We start from the raw sequence: 16,810 nt of genomic DNA, 5'->3' as shown, positions 1-16,810 counted from the left end.
GATGGGACTGAAGGGTGGGGGTGATGGAGTGCAAGGCGCTCCTTTGTGGCTCATGGAGCTGGAGCTGCTCCTTCCCCCTGCAGCCCTAGCTGGCTCCACTCCTCTCCCCTGGCCATCTCCATCCATGCTCTCTCCAAGGTGGAGGAAGATGGTGCCAAGTCACCCATGGCAGGCATTAAGCCATTTTTCTCCCGGTTAACCTGAGTGTGAAGGTTCAGGCTGGCAAAGGTAACCAGGCTACTGGAGAAGTTTGCTTAGGCCAGTGGATGAAGCTGGTGGGAACTGGATGCCTTGGCAGCTCTGAAAGTACTGGTAGAATTCCACTTGTCCTGATACAAAAAATAACAGACAACTGCATGTAGCTTCTTCTACGTGTAAATATGCAGGGGAAGTGCAATGTTAACATTGACCGGGAATGGGAGATAGGTGCATAGGTGCTCCCGGTTTTACAGCCTGCTTCAGATTATAAATGTTGATGTTTCGTTCTCCTTGAAAGGATCGACTGTTTCTGCTTTTTCCTTTCCACTGGGTAAACACTGGAGAGAGACTGGAGTGAAGGAACTTGGCATGCCCGCTGTTTTGTATGGCTCACCTCAGTTTCTGGCTTTGTAGGTTTTTTTCATAATTAATGTATTCTGATGGAGGGTGAAGCTGGCTTGATGTTAGGTGATGGCCCCTGAAACTTTACACGCCTTTGCTGCCTATTTTGGATAATTCCAAATGTCTCTACAAACTTGACTGACTCTTAATGGCAGAAGGTGATTGTCCCGCTATTCACTGATGGATGGACTTCAGGTTCTCCACCTGGAGCCATGGAATAAGACTCCCAAGTGCACCCATTAACCCCATGTAGGGACAGACAGAGGCTGCTTTTAAGGCACTGCAGAAGTTGATCTTTCTTTCTGTACAAATAAATCATGCATTTGGCAGCTCTGGAGGGGAGATGTGGCACCTTCGTTTTGCACAGGCAATTACTCGGTAGAGTTAACTTGGTATTTTCATCACAAGGACGTAGTTGATGTGCAACTGCCAAAACCCCACTACATTTTAGCACTGTTGTGGTCAGTGCTGTCCTGGGGCAGACAGGTCTGGGGGTGTCTTCTGAAGACATCAGGCTTTATTTTCAGCAGCACATACTCTTAGAGGAGCACGGGCTGTGTTTTGATGAGCAGAAGCATGCTATGCTTGCCCCTCTGTGAAAGACGTTCCCCCAGAAGATGCCCACTGTTCCATCCACCTGGACACCACTGCGGGTTATTTTTAGCTGGGTTTGGTTTTACTTTCAGATAAACAGATCTTGGGAGCCACTCCTCCCTTCTCACAAGCCAAACCTCTTTCCTGATTACCTTGGATTAATTTGCCTTGGTGTGGGTGTTGGATGTGAAGGTGTGTGCTGACAGCTGCAGGTGCTAATCCCAGCGGAGTTGCAGGGTACCGACAATGAGATGAGCACCACAGCATCTGCGGGGGAGCAGCTGGGGAAGCCCCTGGGGACATGGGAGGGAAGAGACGACTGGCTCAATCGTGCTGTTTTGGGCAAGACCGGCTTCCTGATAGTAGCGATGTTGACAGCTTTCTCATCTCCTGAAATGCATTGCTTTTGCACAAAGACAGCTTCTGTTTCTTCCGCATTGCCTGTCCCAAGTGGGATTCGTTGCTGCTGCCTTCAAGATGACTTTCCTGCCTTATGTCTAATTTGTTCATTCAGATGGGCTTGAAGTTTGTCTTTGGGGCTCATCACCCAGAAGATAATATGACTCCCACTGCTAAATGAGGGCGCTCATATATCGAATGCTGAAGATGATGCATAGTGTTTCCAGGAATTGCCTCAAAGTGCATGCATACTTAAAGATATCTTACAAAGAAATGCATCTAAGATGATCGTTGCATCTACTTGCTTCTTCCTTGACAGATGAATAAAAATTTGCTCACGTTTTTAGTGTATTGCCATTTGCATTTTTCAGTTTTGACCCAAAGTGTAGTAGGGGAAGATGGTACAGATCTCAGGTACACACTCTGCAACCTGGATGAGGATCATTGGTACCAAGCAGAGGGGGCTGCAGCGGAGCGGCTGGCTGCTTGCCACCATCCCAGGCACTGAGAACACTGCACCCACATCACCCTCGCCCAGAAAAAACCTTCCCTCTTGCACAGAGAGGGGATTTGCACAAGGGCTCGGCCACTGTCAGGTTCTGGGATTGGCTGTTTTTTCATGTCTGACATGAACCTGAAAGGGAGCTGAGCAGTTGCCACCATTTTCTTAGCTATTTTAGAAATCTGTAGTTACTGGAAAAGGCTGCAGCTGAAGCACGAGTGAGCAGCTCCACAGAGTAGTAAATAAAATGCCAGTATGTTTGCTAAGAGATTAGTGTGAGCATGGCTGCTGGTAAATTCTCTGAACACATCAAAGAGCCTTATTGTTGCATTCAGGTTTTAATTCCTTATTAGTTTCAGGAAATACATGTCCTCAGAGCAATGAGAGGAAACTTTGAACATTTTTCTTCCTCTTGTGCTGGGTGTGGGCTTGGTACTGCCTAATTGTTAGTCTGTCTGATGCCTGTACTCCCATAGGAAGCAAGAACAAACCCATTTACACTTGTGTCATTGCTGTGTGCTTTCAAATACGTGGCCTACTCATTTTTTTCTCTTTTTTTTTTTTTTTTTTTTTAAGATCAAAGGTGACAAGAATAGCGGAGCAGAGAAGTTAAGAATGATGCAGAGAACACAGATGTGAAGAACAAAAGAGAGAGGAAGGAGCTGAGCCTGGTGCAGTGGGGGAGAGGAGAAGCGGCAGCCTAAATGCAAGTACTTGAACATGGAAATGATGGGTTGCAGCCTGCTTGACAGGAGTTTATTGCGGTGCTTTGGTGCTTTAATCTGCATCTAGTGCCAGTTGGGGCTTTCAGAGCAGTGCCTGAGATAGGTTAATGTTTTTAAAATTTTCTGCCTCAGGTTCAAGACTTTGGACTCTTATGTCAATAATTTACAGCCCTAAACAGGGAAGTGGCATCAGGGTCACATGAGAGAGAGAGAGAGAGAAGTCAGTTTGAGTCTTAACTGAATAGTATAACGTGGTGTGGTGCAGCTGAGGGGGCTGTAAAGCACTCACTTCCTAGCCAAGCAGTATCAAAATGTAAAATAGCAGCTAAAAAAATCAGCGACTGGTTTGATCAGAGAAAGCTGGAGGGAGGGGGTCAAACTACTCAGCCAGAACCAAAGTGGTCTGATAAATTGCTATGATGGAAAATGTGTTTTTCATAAGTTTAGTCAAGTTCATGGGACAGAAGCAGACATTCGAAAGCACTCTCGTTAGCAGGTGCATCATTTTAGCTAGTACAGTGATGCCTCCTGCATGTGAGTTTTTTTGGTTACATTTTTTTTCTTGGCAGAAAAAGGTCGTGTACGGATGCAGGTATGTGGGCCAAAAAGAGGTCTCTTCAGGAGCGTAATTGTTTTTCTTTGCAGCCTCTGGTATCCTGCCTCTATCAGCAGACAAGCTTTTGCCAATATGATGTGTCTTCTTCAGGTGAAGGTTTTCCTAATCCAGGTGTACCAGAAGAGTGTTTTCTACCATTGAGAAGGCTTTATCATCTCAGTTGCTCTTAGGGGAGGCTCCTGCACAGATCCAAAGTCAGTATTATATTTATAGTTGTTCGATGCCTGCAAAGCTTTAGTAAGTCTGTTACTGTGCAGAAATGGGGGAGCTGCCTGGGAGTTCTGCCTGGAAAACAAGTAACCTTGTCCCTTGTTCCCTGCAGCTCCTTCCCGGTGGGGGTGACAATGCCTGTCGAAAGGATGCGGATGCGCCCCTGGCTGGAAGAGCAAATCAACTCTAACAGGATACCGGGGCTGAAATGGCTAAATAAGGTAAGGGGGGTGCATGCACGCATGTGTGTATGTGTGCTGAAGAGGGACTTTATAGCAGTGCCTGAGGTTTGGATAGGTAAATCAGCTCATTCCTGGTTTTCAAAGGAGTGACATGGGGAGGAAGGGCAAAGCTGAATGCTTCCTGCTGAACCTGTTCCTCCAGCCTCACCTGCCAGATCTGAGGCGCCCTGCTTTGGCCTGGTGGATTTGTGGCTCCTTTGAAAGCATTTTCCAACTCTTTGTTGTTGGAGTGAGCATTTCTGGAGACTCCCGCTAGGTGTTTTTTTGAGCTGGGAACAGATTGCTCACCAAGTAGCATCAGAGGGATGTGAACAAAATGGTCTCCTGAGGTGGAAAGCTATATTCTGTGTTAGACTCTGGGTTGAAGCAACGATCTGTTTCAGACTTGTGTGACTTCTCTGATACTTGTCAACCTGGGACAAAATGGGGTAACTTTTCCCCTGCCAGACCCAACCCTCATATTCCGGGTCCTGAGCTCTTACTGAGAGCTCTAGACACTTTGAGAGCCCAAGTGTGGGCTCCAAAATGTCACTGCCCAATTTGAATTCTTTTTAATTGGCTCAATAAAACCAAGGAGTGTATTTGAGACTTTGAATAGTAATAAAACCTGGAAATATTGCATGTGTTCTGCTGTATGCGGGAGAGTAATTCAGCACACTGAAAAGCATGAAGTGGTTTTGGGTACAGAGGCTACCTAATTATCAAAATAGGTGGAAATACACAAAATCGGGTGCAGAAGCATAGGAGCTGCCACTCTGGTTAAGACACTAACCCACTTAGTCTCGTATCCTCCTTATAGTTGTAGTTGTGGTGCTCAGGTGTTCATTTTTAGAGCTGAAGAATGGCAATTAAGATTACTACTTTTTATTTCAGCTTTCAAAGCTAGAAATGCTCGTGACTATAAAATTACCAGGAGTCCTTTAAATTTCAGCTACGAATTTTGTTTCTTAGGAACTTCCTACATCAGTGACTCTCACATGCTATGGCTGGGTAAATAAATACTGCTTTATCCATTCCCCAGTTAGCTGCCCTGTGAATTTGAGTAGGTCCTTGTTCTTGCATAATGGGGTCACAGCTGAAGAGGAGGAAGAGAGTAGTTTTTACTGTTGTCTTTGTAATTTGAGTCCCATGTTCAGGTCCCTACGGATTCTTCTCTTTGAGTATCTTTACTTCGGTGTCAGGTCTCTCCTGCTGACAGTCCACCTCTGCTGTCCTTTGCTGGGCATTCCTGCCCAATCCTGAAATAATTTCTCTGCACTTAGTAGGGCACAGTATTTCAGATATGAGCATATTACTCTTAAATATAATTTTGTCATCTGTAGATTACATTCACGTAGCCTTTTTTTGGAACACCCCTGGAATGTACTTGCCTCCTTTGCTCTGCAGTGTGAAAACACTGCCACTGTGCTAAGGGCTTCATTCTTCCCAGTTCAGCCCACCAGCCCATAAAGGCAGTTTGCAAGGCATGTCATGTTGTTTAAAGTTTGTAGCCCTCTGATCGTGTTGTTACAGCGGTTTCTGCCTTGTGCTTCTGGCATAAACTGTTTGCATGCAAGAGTCGGTAGGAGATTTTGTCCTTAGTTAGCATATTCTATATTGACCAAGGCTTGTCTCACAAACAAAGTATTTTGAAATGTTGGGTTTTTTTTTTTTCCTAAAACAAAGCCCTGGCTCCTACCAGAAAGAGGATACCAGTCTAAGTGGCCTGCCTTGAGGTTTATTAAACTCTGATTCCCCCCTTCTACTCTCTGATTTGGCATCATTCTGGGTTGCCTTTATTGTGCTCAACAAGCTAATTGCACTTCTGAGCATTTCTGTTTAAAAATGTTTAAACATTCATTCCAACAATGAATCATTAAACCAAAAATATTTCTATTTTTACTGTAAATCCTGACCATAAAAAAAGCCATGCATGGAATCAATGATATAGTGTCATGTGTATCACAGCCCGTTCCGTACCCACAGAAGTGACTCTGGAGGCTGTAGGATTTGGGGATTTGTATATTTTAATCAGAATGTGGCAAAGGACAGTTCACAGTACGGAAAAGAAGGTGGGTCAGATTAGCAAGAGAATGGTGCTAGTGTGTGTGCACAGCTTTTAAGGAAATAAGATTTAAATACTAAAGAAACGATTACCATTCTGGGTTTGTCATTGGCTGTCTCTTCTTGGGGAATTTTTCCAGACTGAGAAAGGAATTAAACTGCTCTCGGTTAAAAATGACAAATCAGGTACAGCTGACTTACCTAATTCCTTCTCCTACTGTCAGTTGATCCCATTATACCTCCTGCTTTCTGTTCTCCTCCAGAACAGACCACTCTCTGTAGGGCTTAAAAAAATAAATACTTGTGTACCTCCCTGGTGAAAATGTTACCCTGCTGAATGGCATGAGGGAGGAAGGGAATTTCTTTACCTTCCCAGAGAGACAAAATTGGGAGGTGTGAAGAAAATGACGTAGTTCAGTAGAGGGCAGAGGTGGTGTGAGGAGGGGGATAATGAGAGGTCAGTGTCCCTCATGGATCTGGAAAAGGAAATTACAGTGGAAACATTCAGAGTAGCTGTAACAGGAGTCGAGAGGCAACCTGCTGCTTTGATGGATGCTTGGAGTATTACCCTCCAGATGGATGCCGCTATTTAAAATGTGTCTGTCCTATGACTTTCTAGCTAGTATGTGATCTCATGCTCATTCACCTGCTTGGAGCATTTTGCAACGCTAGGGTTGCAAACGTTCGATACTATTTTCCTCTTCCTGCCTATTTCTAAGAATGTGACACCTTTTCCCTTTGGATGTCCCCGTGGGAGTTTGGTAGCAATTCCTGTTACGCTGCAAAAGATTTGTGGGTTGTGCTTTTGACTTCAGGTGAGGCTAATTTTTTAATGGAAACACAAGACTCCTGGACAGATGTCCAGTGATGGAGTGCTGTACCAGACAGTATATGGTTTTCCAAGTCTAACAGAAAGCACTGATGAGCCTTTTCCTATTAAGGTCATTATTAGGATGCATCGACTGAAGAAGGATATACATAAATATTTGATAATGTGTGAAATCAAAAATTAGTATTTAAATAGAAAGCATCTAGGTCAACCAGAGCAGAACACACAACTACATGGTATTGCTGCAATCAGCAGTCTTGCGGGATTTCAGAGAAGATTAGATATTTGATAGTTGATGAGAAAATCTGTAGTTTCTATATAGGTATGTAAAATTATATATGCATTATAAAATTATAATACATGTGGATTCTACAGTTTTGTTATTTATATTATAACTTGCTATAAATCCATGTGCTTCAAGGCATCTGGGATTGGGAAGAACTTTCTGTAATGAACAGAAACACTGTAATGAACACTTAGACTGCTGTTGAGAGTGTCCTGGCACCTTCCTTTGAAGCAGTGAATACAGTTGATGATGACAGGATGCTATGTCTGGAGTCTTGTTCAGTCTGCTATTTCCTATAAAACTCTTAAAATTATCATATGGAATATAACCTCCAATGTATGGAGTATAACCTCCATAGCATTGTGTAGCATTGTTCAAACCCCTCCCTATCACTAAGCGTGAGAAGACTTTTTAATCTGGTCAATTCTTAAAGTTCTTGTTGATAGAAATTGTCTTCTATGGAAGTATGAATTTTTTTCCGTGCTCATTATAGTTTATGGGAGAGTAAAGGCAAGGAAGCTTACTCTAGCTCTGATGCATACAGTAGTGCTGTGGACCACAAGATAGTCAGGTTGAGGCTTTCTTTAGATCATTTCTACTTGGCAAAGAGGACAGCATCTCTGTAGGATGATTTAACTATATAGAGGGGGAAGAGTAAGGAGGCAAAAGGCACATGAGAGAAGTGATGGGAATAGATTAAGAGAAAGAATGAGAGTATGAGGGCTTGAAGGGGAATGAGGAATGTGTTAAATCTGTGCTTTCACCAAATTAAAGAAAAGATGAAGCCAAGCGAGAAGGGAAGAATGCAATTCGGAACAAGTGAATGTAAATGAGAGAAAGGATTGAAGACAAGAGTTGAAGCACGATACAAAACACAGGCTCAAAAAAGAAAAGATCACATGGAAAGGAAGGGAAATAAACCTAACCTTGACATTAGTGAAATATTAACCAGACAGACAAGGAAGAAAAGTGGTTGTTGGAGGAAGGGGAAAGGACAAAGGATTCATCTCATCCGACCACAGACGTCTACAATGCAGTCGTTTAAATGAGAGCTGCCTGTCTAGAGTTGTTTGTAGTCAATGGAGAGAAATAGGCCCTTTTAGGGTGCAATTCAGTTGGCGCAGCTGAGGTGGCCACCTCAGGAGGAGGGTGCATTTTGCCCTGGAAGTGCTTTTCTCTTCAGAGACTGAGAAGTGGATCTAAACCTGTAGTGGCAGTGTTTATAGTGCAAGATGTCTGCACGTAAAGCCAGATAAAGTGTATTCCCCCCCAATAGGGGAGAAAAAACAGGTGTTGTGGAACAAACTCCTTTTGTATGGCTTTGCAGAAGTGAACATGAAGAGTTCTGAAGCAGCCCTGTAGGTCAGCACGTAGGAATTTGTTCCTGTGTTGTATGACATACAAGCACACCTGACCCGGCATCCACCTGGCCCAGTATCCTGTGTGCTAAGTGCTGGTGGAAGGAGTATAGGAAACATGTTGTTCAAGCTCTGAAAGCCATTGGGCTCCCAGAGCTGGAGCTGCATCCCAAACTATCATCTTTAATCGTCACCAGTATAATATCTTCCATGAGTTTTTCCGATCCCTTTGGGAATCAGTTTATACTTCCACCACATACGGCATGCCCTGGTTTAACTACATGTTGTATGTTAAAAAAAAATGAAAAAAGCATCTTCCTTTGGATTGCTTTAAATGCACTTCTTTTTGGTCTGAAGTTTCTAAACTAAAATACATTCAACTATCCTCAATGCCACCCCTTCACATGGGTGTCTTGTATTTCTTATGCCCACTAGAGAGATGTCTACAGTTAATACAGTCATATGCCCATTTGCTTGGGGTATAAATTTGAGAGATCCCTTTCCTTCACCATGCTAGTATTTTACTGGCTGAATTCTAAATCCCTTGAGTTTGCTCTGTTTCTATGGTTGTTTAGTTTCATATCTAATTTTTCTAATCATAAAAGTGTCTATGCTGCCAAAACTAGCCTTCATTTGAATGTTTAGAAATGTGTAGCACTGCATGTTTTATCCATGTGTCAGCTTGGAAAGCTGCCGGGCTCATCGTCCGTGAAGGGGCTTCTGAGTATTTCATATACTTAGGGCTGTATTCTGTTTTTGGTGACGCCAGTGGATATTTTCCTATTGAGTTCAGTGACAGTGGCACAGGGTTAGAAGGAAGCAAAACACTTGCAGATGCTGGAACTGTGCTTTTAAATAAGTGACTTAAAGTCATCAGAAGATCCCTCAAGTCAATCAGTGTTGGCATTTCCTGTTTGTTTTCCCTTCTAGGAGAAGAAGATTTTTCAGATTCCGTGGATGCATGCCGCAAGACATGGGTGGGATGTTGAAAAAGATGCTCCCTTATTTAGAAACTGGGCAATTCACACAGGTATTGGAACTCTCTTTCTGCAGGACAGATTTTCACATTGTTTTCCCTTTTAAAGTTACATTTTCCTTCTCTCTTGTCTTTGCTTTTACTAACACAGAGAGTGAATTTAAGTTTCTAGATTTGTGGGAGGCTAAGTGCTTTTTTCAAGGCCTGCAATACTCCAGCTTTATTGAAGCACCATAACTCATTTGCATTCAGGAACACAGTAAAACTTAAATTGATTTAAACGTTAACAAGATTGTGTTCAGAATTGTCAGGAGTAGAGCACACTCAGCACTTTGTAGACTTGGCCCCTTAGCTTTTGATGCCTTTCTATGGATTTGAGCCAGACATCATAAAGGTAAATGCTGTGCAAGCTTTTCCACAGTGTTGTGGAGTCACATCTGATCTGCAGTGCCCTCGGTCTTTCTTGAGCAGAAACTGTTCATCATGTGTTCTAGAAATGTGCATGGGAATGAGATCACAGCACTCTCTTGCAACCTCAGCTATTGTTTGAATGCTTGTCATGGGAACCAAAGGCTGATACCTTGAAGTTAACCTACGCTGTTATTAACTCACCTTAGGTTTTCAATTGCACATCATGTGTGCCTAACTTTCTTTTCTTGTTTAGGAAAATACCAGTCAGGAGTAGATAAACCTGATCCAAAGACATGGAAGGCAAACTTCCGTTGTGCTATGAACTCCCTGCCTGACATAGAAGAAGTGAAGGACAAAAGTATAAAGAAAGGAAACAATGCCTTCAGAGTGTACCGGATGCTGCCGTTATCTGAAAGACCTTCCAAAAAAGGTAGAGGGTAGAGCTTGTCAACATGAAAATGGTTTTGAGGGCATTGTTATTATTTTGGGGCCCGCAAAATGTGCCGGTTCTACTTCTGTGAAGCTGGACATTTTTATCCAGATGTTCCCCAGAACTTAGGAACAGCTGTATGAAAAATGGGCTACATTCAGTTAAGAGAACAAGCCGCTTGGAGAGATGGACGAGATGTGATATCCCCAAGCTGGTGATGTGTGTAAATTGTGTTAGTTCTGTTAAAGCCAATGGAGTTGTGTTCTGATGCTAGTCCCAGGTCTTCTTCAGTCAAGGAAAATGATTAGGGGGATATTAGAGATCAATGCATTTAACTCAGTAGGCTCATTCAGAATACGGTGGCAGACATTGTGGTACCTTTTTTCAAGTAAGGGTAGAAGTAAACTGGTGCTCTGTTGAGCTGAGTGGGAGCAGTACACTCTCTGCTCAGAACATTAAACCATGAAACCACGTAGCTACACTAGGCCATGAAAAACCAGCCCCCACAGCATGATAATGGTGAAATGGGAAATTATGTTTTAATCTCCAAATTTAAGGATTAGGTCTCCCACCTGCCAGGAGAGGACCTAATCACCAGGTCAATCTCATGAGTATTTGGTTTCTTATGGAGTAGAAACATTGGCTTCTTTCTGGCTCATTGGCTTCCTTATGGCTTCGTTACTGGTTTATGGAGTAGAATGATGTCTTTCTTCGTCCTCTGGTATCCTCTGGTGTCTAGGATTTTTGGACAAAAAGATAACCTGCAAACCAAATGCACAGTGTTCCTTTAAAATCCAATTCAGTTCACCTGTAGCTCAGTTTGCTGTTTTCTTAAATTGAGAAGTGAAAGGCACATCTTCAGTTTAGGGTCAGTGTGATTGGAAATGATGAACTCTGGCATTTTTGGGGCAGAATGATACTATGAAAGGGAGATCAATCTGCAAAAGGTAGAACATTTGCTTTGAAGCTGTTTCCAGTCTCTTGTCAATGATGTATTTTGTATGTTCAGGCTATTTCCCTGAACCATAACCTGTCCCATTGTGGTAGATTCCTCTCATAGCTGTAAGAACTAGAAAAGTTCATCATGAAAGCTGAGATTCTGGAGATGGGGGCTGTAGCAGGAGAGGATTCTGCAGCAAGTCCAGTTACTATGAAACTCTGACATATTTTGGGCCCTGTGTATATTCTCACATGCCCTTTCTACACAGCACGTGGCTAAATTTATGTGTGAGTGAGAGCAAAAGAATTTGGCTGCAAAACATTTCTAATTCTCAGTGCTATCTTGTAGTAGAGATGGCAGAAATTCCTGGGACACGTCTGTGCACACAGTGGGGTAGAGCAGAGCTTGCACCAGCAAGTCTGAGCTTCCACATCAGGGTCTCGTCAGGTCAGAGCAGGGGCAGCAACACTGGGGTCTGCCAAGGCACACGATATTTTGTGAGGGTCATATGCTGTGTGGTTTTCTGGATTCTCAGGTCCAGTGTGATTGCATACACCACCTTTGCATGGACTATATATTTGCCCCCCCTCAAGTTCCAACTATTTACAGAAATATTTGTTGAAGTTTATTGTGATGTCTTTTCACATTAAATCAATGAACAAACTCCCTTTTCCTATAGCTACAGTGGGAGTGTCACAAATGTGATGAGACATATATTTTGGTATTTTTTCCCTTTAAGAGTATTTTTCTCCCCCTTCCTTCTTTTTTTTAACAGGCCTTGTTGCTTAGTTTGTCATTCTTACGTATTTTTCACCTTGATTTTTTGACTGCAATTGCTTTCCTCAGTCCTGTCATGGGTTTTTTTGTAGGCCTTTAAAAATGAAGCACAAAGCCAGAGTGTTCAAGGTGAATTTTTGACTGCCCAGGCCTTAAGGGGGAGTTAAAATGAAGCAAAATGTATTCTCCCTTTCCTAGGAGGTGCTGCCGTTTTGAGGCATGTTTTGGGGCTATTTATTGGTGAATATAGAAAGTGTGAAGGATTAACTCATGGCACACAGGACTTTAAGAAGTCTTTCTTCTGTTGTTGCAGGAAAAAAACCGAAGTCCGAGAAGGATGACAAATTCAAACAAATTAAGGTAAGAAGCAGCTGTTTAATAGTGCGAGAGCTTGTGAAAACAATCTGTTGCAAATTTTTTTAATAGCCCCAATAGTATACTGTGGTGGATATTCGCAAATCTCTCATGCTTGTGGTTTGCTTAAGTAGCTACAGTTACATGGGATGTTTGGTTGTTTTTTTTTAAAAATGTGAAGGCTGTTAAAGCCATGACTGACGTCATCAGTTGACACAGCCCTTGTGTTACAACGCCTGGAGGTTGGAAAACTGGCAGCCTCGGCAATACATTTGCCATTTGTTTCTCTGTGTAAGTAGAAATACAGTAATTATGGAAAGAATGCTTCTGAACAATAGAGCTACCTTTTGGAGCAATTAATTTCTGTGCGTAAGGCATTGGAAGTTCATTTTTGTTCAGGCAAGGGGGAGAAGTTCTGTCAGAGCTACACCCTCTGCTCATGTTTTGCCAGTTAGAAGACCTCAGTTGTAAAGCTCCTCAGTCACTGCCTGAGATTTCTGCTCAGAGCATGGACCCCGACTGACATTTGCTTTCCCTACAAAGCATGGTGTTGCCTAGCTTTCACACTTCTGCTGAGCACCTCTATGAGGTGGTCAGTATTAAACACCGGCAGGATTTGGTCCCCCTTCAATTTTTTCAAAAAGCAAATAAAAAATGTTTCAGACTTTCAGCCTTCAGTAAAGTTGGTGTTCTTGGGTTGCACGTAGCAGCCGTGTCTGCAGCAGAAGGGCACTCACTGCTTGTCCCCGTGGATGTGAGAGACCTGGGCCTTAACAAATCCCTGCTCCGCATTAGGCAAGGGGGACTGCAAGCAGGTCTTCCACCTCGCAAATAGGTCTCCTACCACTGGGCTTTTGGACAAACGGAGTCTCTCCATTAAAAAATGAATGCTCAGCAATGGAAAGAAGCCGTAAGTGTCTGAGTAGCCCAGATAAAAACAGGCTCTTTCCTCTGAAACAAAGGACTGAACCGCCTGCCTGAGGTTTAATTTCTACCTTATCCTAGATGTATGCTTTTGGCTACGCGTGCAGCTCCCTATTGAGGCATTTTTTAAATCTAAGTGATATCTTTCCCCATGCATTTAGCTTGGGCTAGACATCTGGACACTGAAAATTTGGGTGATTTAGCACCAACTGTGCCAGTGTCCAAGTCCCTTTGTGGATCTGGCACCATCACCTGAGTTCCAAGATGCATATTTGTTTCTGCAGCTCGAAAAGGGCTGCTAAATAAACTCTGTAACCAAGCCTCAGTAAAGCTGAGCAAGGTGCTGGGTGTGCAGCGTTCCCATGGGGGCTGCTGTGTTTGCTGGGGCACTGCACAACACCAGAGGCTCAAGTGTCCAGTGTGCAGCCCTAACCTGTCTTTGCAGTCGGGATCCTCAATGGATCAATAGCAGCTAATTTTATCTTTTCTGGCTCTCCAGGTCTTTGACCTGTGGGTGGACACAATCGGTGCAGCTCATCAAAGACCTAGTTGCCATTAACACTAACTTTGCACCCTTCTGATGTGCAGAGGGGCCTTGAGACAGGGTGCGTGTTTGCCTTGCTTAATGGCAAAGAAGGTGCAGACTCGTGTCGAAGTGACAGCTCTTTTTGAGTGGATCACAATCACAGCATGTGGCATCCAGGAAAGATGTCCCTAGTTTTTTGTTCCCTTGATAATGGTTCATAGGGTTAGTACTGTGAAGGGCTGGCACCAGGTCTTGAGGCTCACTTTTACCCTGCCCTTGCTGAAACTCTTTAGAGCAGTGAAAATGAGCATGGCATGGCTTCAAATCCAACTGGCAGCTCTGTACCTCTCTGCAAGTGTCTCTGGGTCAGCACTGAGGAACATCTTCCCTTGCAGGGCTGGCATGGCCAGCCCAGAGTAAGAGCAGAAGACTTTAGACTTTGTAACCGATAACCCCATAAGGGAGCTGGTACCAGGGAGGAGGTTGGACCTGTAGATAATCCTTTAAATGTGTTTATAGCTTTTTAAAGAAATCCTGAGTTTATGGAATTAAACTTCTTGGTGTCTATTCTAAAGGGAGTTTTTTAGATTCCCACTCGAGTGTACCAGACCTACAGAGATGCATCTTGTGGAAAGCTCAGTCTATGTAGAACAGGTGGTGTTTTCCCAACACTATTGCCCTGTGGTAATGTTTATGATGTGATCTAAAAGGCTGTATTTAGTGTAAACACTTTGGTTTTCTTTCAGGCTTGCTGCAGAGAAAAATTAAGGCTGGAATTTAGTAATTGCTGTACAGAAGCTAAGGCTTCCTTTCAGAGAGCGCTAAGAGATACAGCATGTTTGGAAGGGAATGACATGAATATTAAAGAGAGTACTGTTTTAAAGCAGTGTTTCTTCCTTGTTTGTTCCAAATGTTAATCTCTTGTAGTAAATAGCACACTAATTTCTTGCTCTGTGAAGGCTCACTATAAATCTGAAAATTAAAAATAGCTTTCGTTTCAAAGCAGAAGATTTGGAAATGGAGTAGACTCTGGCTTCTTCTCAGAGAACCAAAATATCATTCTAAGACCATGTCTAGCAGTGACCAGGGGGTGTATGGCAGGCAGAAGCAATATGATTTATTACCGTCCCAGAACAAAGAGATGAACTGAGTCCAGGCTCCTAAAATAAACCAAACCTGACCCAACTGTACTGTTTTCATTCTAGCAAGAGCCAGTTGAATCATCTTTTGGGATTAATGGCCTAAATGATGTCACTTCTGACTATTTCCTGTCCTCCAGTATAAAAAATGAAGTTGACAGTACAGTGAACTTTGTAGGTAAGTACTCCTGTGCTTTTCTTACATGCCAAGCATACAGGTGACTTCAGAAACCGTTTTGACTGTGCCAGACTCAGCTTGCGATCAGCATTTTGCACTTCGGAGAATGCCACGGTTGCAGTCAGATCAACCCATTTTTCACTAGCCCAAGCCATGCAAGGTCCTGGTTGCAGGTCAGCCCCACCACTTGCAGAGACAGCGAGCAGCACTGTGGCAGTGTGGTGGTTCCCCTGAGAGTAAAGCACTTACAGACATGCTCAGGGGGCTTTTCCTGACATGAATTTACTCCACAGGGTAGTGACTGTAGCCAATGTCACGTGGGAGTTAAACTGCAGTCAGATGGCGGTTTCCCATTGCTCAATGCAAAGATTTGGGTATAGGGTACCATTTTATTTGGGAGTTTAAACCTCCAGATGAAATGGAGGAACTTGGTTCTTTTTACTGGCACCTCAGTAGCAGAGTTAGTTCTTAAGATCACTGAGCTAACAAACAACAAGGATCAGCGAAGACTGCATTTAGAAACTGGTACATTAGGAATTAGCTGTCATCTCAGCATGTGAATAATTGGTTCTCAGTAGAATAATTGGACTGGTTTTTGACAGCTCTTTTTTGGCTGAGGTTGTCACTGCAGTGAGGGCTCCTATAAATGTGACCCATATACCATTTTGTCTAGAATGACGAAAAAGTGTTTGAAAGCTATGTTAGTCTTCTGCTTGGAGAGATGGCAGAAATTATGTGCAGTGACTATTTTTGATGCCTGTTTCTTAGGTCGCAGGGCTTTGCATAGTCATTCCCCTCAAGTACTTCTGTGGCTGAGGAGTTTGTGAGTAGTTTTCCTCTCTTTATGGCAGTTCATTTAATCAGCTGTTGCTTTGTAAGAGTGTTAGAACATGATTGTTGCTCCTACTATTACAGAGGGTTTTATAACTTGAAGGAATAGCATTGCAGTGCTATTAGTGCTTCCTATTTACTGACTGACTCATAAACAAATCTGAAACAACCCAAGGCCAATATGCAGTCCCAGGGAAGAAGCTTCATACATTTTTGCTTTGTTTTACATTCTTAAAGTCAAACAGAGGTCAGTTAACAGAAGTCTTTGGAATGTACCTGGTGTTCCCCAAAATCCACTAACATCAGAGAGAGCAATTTTGCTGCAAACATCTCAGTTTTCTAGTGTACAGTATATCCTGAACTCCTGTTTGATTTTATGATGAGAGGAATGCGTGTTGCACCTTAGAAGATCTCAGTAATTTACAGGACGGGACCCATTGTGGCAACATCAACACCTAAGAAGGATCAAAGGTCTGTTGTGGAAACTAAGCAAGATGTTCAGAGGAACAGAACTGAATGCGCACCTTAAGGGCTTTCATTTTTCTCTGGACTCACAGAATCCATTTTCAGGGGTAGGACAGCAACGCTCGGGTGGGTAACTGTCATCCAGTGTTGTTTAATTAATGGCTTGTGAAGTGTGCTGCTTATCCTGACTGGAGAGAGAAGTCCTTATTTAGGACTGCAAGCAGGATTTTAATCTAAACGGGGAAAAGGGTAAAATAGATCTGTTCTGCAGAAAGGAGGAAAGTCAGCTGGAGGGGAGGAAAGACAAACAGCACTTGCAGTGTTTCTGAGATAGGTGCAGCTCATGGGAAAGTTGTGGCATATTGCCCAAGTGAGCAGTAATTTTTGCTGTGCAAGTTATCTCTCGGGGTGGGTAAGAATTCGTCAGGTATTGAGGAGAAAGATAAAACAGTGCA

The 16,810-nt window shown here is 43.1% G+C and overlaps 1 protein-coding gene across 5 annotated transcripts in view; it reads left to right on the top strand.

Annotated features, from left to right (window-relative positions):
• The window catches only part of IRF2 (interferon regulatory factor 2), a 42,493-nt gene that overhangs the window by 15,661 nt on the left and 10,022 nt on the right, over positions 1-16,810 (top strand). For 3 of the 5 annotated variants that reach the window (XM_069787996.1, XM_069788009.1, XM_069788019.1), the window contains exons 2-7: positions 2,672-2,805; positions 3,759-3,867; positions 9,335-9,434; positions 10,045-10,221; positions 12,252-12,298; positions 14,948-15,059. In XM_069787996.1, coding sequence (XP_069644097.1) covers positions 3,781-3,867; positions 9,335-9,434; positions 10,045-10,221; positions 12,252-12,298; positions 14,948-15,059 — 523 coding nt within the window. In that variant the 5' untranslated portion in view covers positions 2,672-2,805; positions 3,759-3,780. Of the gene's footprint in view, positions 1-2,671; positions 2,806-3,482; positions 3,631-3,654; positions 3,674-3,758; positions 3,868-9,334; positions 9,435-10,044; positions 10,222-12,251; positions 12,299-14,947; positions 15,060-16,810 lie in introns of those variants that run through there. The other 2 variants (XM_069788003.1, XM_069787989.1) reach the window with 2 other exon arrangements.

The sequence above is a fragment of the Haliaeetus albicilla genome, chromosome 1 (assembly GCF_947461875.1).
Source record: "Haliaeetus albicilla chromosome 1, bHalAlb1.1, whole genome shotgun sequence".
Classification (NCBI taxonomy): Eukaryota; Metazoa; Chordata; class Aves; order Accipitriformes; family Accipitridae; genus Haliaeetus; species Haliaeetus albicilla.
This window is presented reverse-complemented; position numbering and strand designations above follow the sequence as displayed.